Source organism: Quercus suber, unplaced genomic scaffold (genome assembly GCF_002906115.3).
Source record: "Quercus suber isolate HL8 unplaced genomic scaffold, Cork oak 2.0 scaffold_4, whole genome shotgun sequence".
NCBI lineage: Eukaryota > Viridiplantae > Streptophyta > Magnoliopsida > Fagales > Fagaceae > Quercus > Quercus suber.
In genome coordinates, this window is record NW_027069470.1 from 2459580 (window position 1) to 2466933 (window position 7354).

General features: G+C 30.8%; 1 protein-coding gene across 1 annotated transcript; it reads right to left on the reverse strand.

The window, feature by feature from the left end:
- Positions 1-3277: 3277 nt before the first annotated feature.
- LOC112037934 (pathogen-associated molecular patterns-induced protein A70) lies at positions 3278-5051 on the reverse strand. Its single transcript, XM_024070751.2, has one exon. The coding sequence runs from the start codon at positions 4850-4852 to the stop codon at positions 3917-3919; it is 936 nt and encodes a 311-aa protein (XP_023926519.1). The 5' UTR covers positions 4853-5051; the 3' UTR covers positions 3278-3916.
- Positions 5052-7354: the final 2303 nt, after the last annotated feature.

Here is a 7354-nt window from a genome sequence, read left to right on the forward strand (position 1 = left end):
TTTTTTTTTTAAACAAAAAAAAATAAATAAATAAAATTAGAAATGTCTTATTTAAAAGTTTGATATTTAATGTGTCCTAAAGATAAAATTCTATAAGGATGTGGTGTAAAAGTAAAACTCAAATTTTACACTCTCTAATTCCAAAATACCACATCACCATATCACATATTAAAGAATATGCATAACCACACACAATCAATTCTAATACCCATTTGAAAATCTTACTAAATTAAAAGTTTATTAAGATGTTATTAAGTGTGATATGATGTATTGAGTTTTAAGAAAAAAATTAATGTGACAAAAATTCATTAATGGGGTTTTTACACCATATTCTTATTAAATATGATGTATTTACACCATATTCTTATTAAATATGGACTCATAAAATTATATGGGGTTTTTATTTTTAATGTAGTTTTTCCAAAAAAAATTCATTTTGGGTAAGCATTCCTTTTAAATGAAAGCATAATTTTTACTGCGTGATAATGCATTGAACGAGACACGTAAGTGATATATGATCATTTTTTTGACTGGATGCAAACTAAACTCTCTTGACTAAATATTTTAAAATATAATTGGGGAAAAAAAAACAAAGAAAAGGAAAGAAAATTATAATGCTTTTTACTTTTTAGAGCATATTGTTATATTATATAATTTTTTTGATGAACGTGTTATATTATAAAATTGTACCTTTAGATTCATTTTAAAAAAGAAAAAAGAAAAAAGAGTACCTTTAGAGGTTGATTATTTTATTAGAACACGCATGATGCAACCATACAAATTCATGAATGAAAATGGCCATACTTAACTTCACGTCTACAGTTCAAAACCCGCTTGTGTGATGTGTCTTGTTCTTTACATATTTACTTATACAGCAGCTTTCGAGAATCCGAGTCAGCTCTAACAAAGACATAAACATTTTATTTCATAATCATGGAACATGCCAAGGCAATAATCTAAAAAAATCGGTTCATAACATCTTTTTTTCAATAAAGAGACCTACATATCCCAACTAGAGAATTTTCAAAAAAAAAAAAAAGTAAATTGGAGTGGCCAAACATTAACTTATTTTGTTGAAACTAAAAACTTTTTACTGAAAGTACCGTAGATAAAGGTAAAAGTTAGGTGAAATAATATAGTGGAACTCATGAATAGTACCAAAAGTGCAGTAAAACTCAGGTATAATAGCAAAAATAAGCTGAATAGTCAAATAAGTTGATTTTTTAAGCTGAGTCAAATGCACACTAAGTTCGTAACCAAAATTTGTCCTATTAATAATAACATAAGATGTCAGTTGATTTACAATATATTTGTTTTTCGTAAAAATACCATCTTATTCACCATCTATCATATAACCTATTATAATAGTAAGTTGTGATTGAATTAATATAATTTTTACACATACCAATCTTTGACGCAATTTTTATTATTCACCAATCAAAAGAAATTACATTAATAATTGTGAAATTAGGAAATCTTTTGTCTATAGACTTATTGCATAAACTATGTTAATTTCTCTATAAAGCTTAACAACACTGTTAGCAACAAAACACTTTTATGAAGTCACTAGTGTATCCAGATTCCAGGCAAAACAAACCCCACTTAAAAATTGTCATGCATGATAGTTAGCACGCCAAGAACCATACGTTTGCACCTGTGGCATTATGGTCAAATACAGATTATTCTTTGCAATTACGCAAATCCTCTTTCTCAACTGAACCAGATTAAAAAAAAATTATATGTAGAGAGTAAAACACCAAAATACCAAATCAAGTCATACTTTTTTTTCCAATAATTAATTAAGCACCTAATTAATTGTTATGGACTGTAGTTAAAAGATCTGAGAATTCTTATCACTTCCACCTACTTTTCCTTCAGTCTAATACTATATGGTAATATGGACATGAACCATATGGTCGTTGATTTGTAACTTGGCTGCTCACTCTCTGGAACTGGTCGAAAATTTTGAACTTTTGTCACAACTTCATCATCATCCATAAGACCTCTTTAATCTTTAGGCTGAATCAGAACTGTTAGAGATAGAACAAAAATCTGAAGTCAACAATAATGATTATCAGCCATTAACTTCATTGCAAGCAACGACCGGGCACCAAACTAATTATCCGTTTCGATACAGCTTTTCCCACGACTGTGTCTGTATTTTTTTTTTATAAGCGTTTTTCTGACTTTCTGTGGTTGTTGTGGTGGTTTTTCAGTGGATTCTATATACTGTTTACAGACCCACAAACCTCTTTTTTTAAGACAATTTTCATTAAAAATAGGTACCATGTTACTATTCACATATTTAAAAATTATTTTGCTATAATATTTTCAATTTTTAGCAAAATAAATGGTATCACACCTTTTAAAAAACCAAAGTAAGATACTTTTGTTTAGCAGCCAAGAGATGATATTGTCATAAATTACGTAATTAGTGGGCATATTAATCCTTTAAGAAAATGGTAATAATCAATTTTATTTTAACGTATTATATACTTAATTTCTGAATGATGAAACTAGAATATTATAACGCTTTGTTGTCAACGCAGTAACTTCATATAAACAATTTTGAATCGTAAAAAAAAATATTGTTATTTCATTTTTTATACTTATTTAAAATCAAATTAGTTAAAATTTTATTAGACTTCAATATAAATATGAAGAAAGATTATTTATCTCACTGTTTTTGTTGAGTATACCTAATCTTTTGTTTTGATTCTTTTCTCTAATTAATTCAATTCAAATCAGTTGATATTTATTAAGAATGTAAGGAGTGGAAGAAATACATTCCAACAACTCTAATTTGAAAATATTTTTCTATGAGATGTTCATCCAAAAATAGATTTTAGTAATTTTATTAACAAATTAATATTGTTAATTGAGTGATAAATGAAGTACAAACTTAGGATGGGCAAAGCATTTAAACATATGGATATGTCTAATTTATAACTAACTTCCCCTTCTTTATAGGCATTCAAGTGATAGCCTTTCCAAATAAATAAAAAAAAGGCATTCAAGTGATAGTCGTTTGTCGTGGAGTAAATTTATTAACTTTGAGAGACCAAATCCAGTCTAACCCAAATTTCAAGAGAAGAAGGAAAAGTATAATTTGTCCTTATAACATTAAAGTGATTTCCTAGAAACGTCAATTAAGCTACTAAAATCTTGGCTTAAATTAAGGCAGATTTTAAGGCATATACAAAAGAGACATTGTAACATCAGGCAATCTCAATTAAGTTATGAATATGCAAGTGGTAACTTAAAACAAACATCAAACTGACACAAAATAATATGTAACAATCCCAAATAACTTCATAATTACATCATTTTAATAAACCTAAAAGAAGCCAAATGACAGAATGACCCCATGAAATTCAAGCTAAGTCCAATGCAAGCCTAAGAGGTCAACTTTATCATATTACAAAGACACCCATGAATACGAGGGCTATTTTCACTTCTTCTCCTTCCTTCCTACCAATTACCAACCCTTCAAAGCCTCAGCCCTCCTCCTCCTCCTCCTCACTGACACAAATCACTCCTTGTAGTGCCATCAAGAGCTGAAATGACCATTATACCCTCAAACATTGCCAAAACAAGAATACAAAAGTAGAATTTGCTAGGGCACAACTTTACATTCCCACCTTCAATTCTAAAAATACATGAAAAAGCCTAAATTGAAAATTCCCACCCAATACAATTTACTAAGAAAGGCACAAAATTTTTCACAAACTCTTCTTATAAGGAGGTCACTGAATCATTTCAAAACAAAAATGGTGTAATATTCTCCCAAATGATGATTTATGACCATAAGTTGTGAAAAAAATTGTGTTTTAAAAAAAAAAACTCTAAATAAAAATCAAAATTAAAAAGATAAAAACAATTCGGAAATGTATAGGTGGGACATTAAAAAAAATGACTACTTTCCTCTAGAACTTAGAAGAGAGTTGAGCCTTTGCAGACGTAACTGTTGCTTAAACCTATTGATGAAGTCATCAGCCTTAGCATCCACCTCTTCGTCGTACCCAAGCAACGCCGTTTCCCTCTTCTTTTCCAGCGTCGATTTCTCGCTCGCCGATTTCTTCATTTTCTCGCCCGGCTTTACCACAACACCACCAACCCTGTCGGACCTGCTCCTCCTCACCAAATGTTCATGACCCGGATCCGAAATTTCGTCTTCCGATTCGTCTGTGTCGGTTTCGGGTTCTGGGGTGGCCGAGTCGGACCTGTACAGAGAGGATATAGACCAGAGCCGTTCAAGAAGGGAAGGAGTTCTGGCGATTTGGGTCGGAGGATCTGGGCTGACATGCTTTTCCGACCCGTCTGTGTCAGTTTCGGGTTCTGGAGTGGCCGAGTCGGACCGGTACAGAACCGATATATACTTGAGCTGTTCGACAAGGGAAGGAGTTCTGGCGATTTGAGTCGGAGGATCCAGGTTAATATGCCCTTCCGATTCGTCTGGGTCAGTTTCAGGTTCTGGAGTGGCCGAGTCGGACCGGTACAGAACCGATACAGACTTGAGCCGTTCGAGAAGGGAAGGAGTTCTGGCGATTTGGGTCGGAGGATCCGGGCTGACATGCTCGGGTTCGGAGTGCTGGAGGGTCGGATATTCGGAGAGCATTGGTGGTTCTGGGTTGTTGGGTTGGTCGAACTTGTAGAACGAAAAGTTGAAGGAGCTGACTCGTTCTAACACAGAGGGTACTCGTACCAGTTGTTGATGTTGTTCTTGTTGGTGTGGTTTTCTGTGAGAGGTGAAACGGGAGGTGAGAAAGATGGTGAGGATGGTGAGGTTGACGAAAACGAAAAGCGAAGAGGTTGTGAACCAGCTCGCCATGAAAGCCCACATGGTGCTCATCGCTCTCTTCTTTTCTGCTTCTTTTTGGCCTTGATTTTAACGCAGAGAGACAGAGACAGAGAAAGATTATTTTGGCAGAGAGGAACAAGAAAAATTATGAGAGCTCTTGGGGTTTTCTTCCAGCTAAAGGTAGAGTTATGTTTATAGTCCTGAGTCTCATGGGTGATTTTTATATGGGATTTACTTACGCGTGAGTTTAGAGCATATACTAGTAAATTATTTTAAGATGTGCCTGATAGAATCTTTTTTATATTTATTTATAATGTGACATGTGAGGTTCACTCTCCTATACAGTAATGTTGTACGTCGGAAGATAATGATAAAAATAAAAATATGGACAGATCGATAAAGCTATGTACAATTATTATCAAATACTACTAGAAAGAGTGGGGTACCGTCTCTTGACTTAAACAGACGAAAGTCTTTGGTTTCCCCTAACAAACAATGGGAATCAAAGTTTAACCTGTACAACAACATAACGGACAGTGACGTTTTTTTTTTTATTTTGGTAAGATTAACAAAGATATTTTAGAAAATTATATAAAAATTAAAAAAAACAGCAAAATCTATACCCTGTTTTATATTAGGTCTTAAGTTTTTAATTATGTCAATTAGAAGTTTAAATTTATGTAACCGTTTCAATTTAAGACATCGGTCTAATTCTGCGATTTTTATATGGAATTTATTAACGCATGCGCTTATGGCATATATTAATAAATTATTTTTTAAAAAAATTATGAAAAAAGCGAGAAAATAATTCACTGTATTGACTACTTTTTCAATTTTTCATAATTTTTTTTTAAAATGTATAGCTAATGTGTACTCTAACCAAATCCTTTTAATATTTATTCATATAAATTTGGAGTGACATTTTGTTCATTTTTATTATTGAATTGTATAGTATTTATAATGTGACATGTGATGTTCATTCTTCTATTTAATAACGATGTAGGACAGGTTGATAAAGCTCTCAGCAAAAAGATCAAGATAAAAGTAAAAATAAGGACAGATTGATAAAGCTGTATTCATTTATTATCAAATGCAAGAAAGAGTGGGTACTGCCTCTTGACTTAAACAGATGAAAGTCTTTGGTTTCCCCTAACAAAAAAGGGGAATCAAAGTTTAACCTGTAAAACAACATAAGGGACTGACGTTTTTTTTATTTTGATAAGATTAACAAAGATATTTTAGAAAATTATATAAAAATTAAAAAAAACAGCAAAATCTATACCCTGTTTTATATTAGGTCTTAAGTTTTTAATTATGTCAATTAGAAGTTTAAATTTATGTAACCGTTTCAATTTAAGACATCGGTCTAATTCTGCGATTTTTATATGGAATTTATTAACGCATGCGCTTATGGCATATATTAATAAATTATTTTAAAAAAAAATTATGAAAAAAGCGAGAAAATAATTCACTGTATTGACTACTTTTTCAATTTTTCATAATTTTTTTTTAAAATGTATAGCTAATGTGTACTCTAACCAAATCCTTTTAATATTTATTCATATAAATTTGGAGTGACATTTTGTTCATTTTTATTATTGAATTGTATAGTATTTATAATGTGACATGTGATGTTCATTCTTCTATTTAATAACGATGTAGGACAGGTTGATAAAGCTCTCAGCAAAAAGATCAAGATAAAAGTAAAAATAAGGACAGATTGATAAAGCTGTATTCATTTATTATCAAATGCAAGAAAGAGTGGGTACTGCCTCTTGACTTAAACAGATGAAAGTCTTTGGTTTCCCCTAACAAAAAAGGGAATCAAAGTTTAACCTGTAAAACAACATAAGGGACTGACGTTTTTTTTATTTTGATAAGATTAACAAAGATATTTTAGAAAATTATATAAAAATTAAAAAAAAGCAAAATCTATACCCTGTTTTATATTAGGTCTCAAGTTTTTAATTATGTCAATTAAAATTTTAAATTTATGAAACCGTTTCAATTTAAGTCATCGGTCCAATTCTGCGATTTATTTTTGTTCTTTTGAATTTGAGCAATAATGCAGTAGGTAAATAGAAAACTATTGATTAAACTTTATTTTTCATCTTTCTAAAACAAAAATAAAAAAAATAAATTTCATCTATGACTTCTTTGCAAGTCGATATTATAGGGGGTAGAAAGAAGCTATGTTCAAAGAGGGAAAGTTTCACTTAAAGTAAGAAAATGGTTGTTGCACAATTTAAATTGATTATCTATGTAAAACACAAAGTTTTATCAACATCTTCCCTTTTTCCCTATTTTATTACTTATACATAATAACATAAATGAATGGTGTAGATAAATAGGGGCTTCAAATTGAAATTATTTCATAAGTTTAGAATTTCAACTAACAAAATATAAAAAATTTGAGACCTAATATGAAAATAAGGTATAAATTTTGGGTATTTTTATATAACTTCCCCTACATTCTAAACCAAAAGGACAATCAAATTTGTTTGGAGAAAAAAATGATTGTTTATATGTACTTTTAATCCTATGACATATTTT

What these genes read in the sequence shown, in the direction of transcription:
- LOC112037934 (XM_024070751.2), bottom strand. Translation starts at nt 4,852, where the DNA reads ATGAGCACCATGTGGGCTTTCATGGCGAGCTGGTTCACAACCTCTTCG.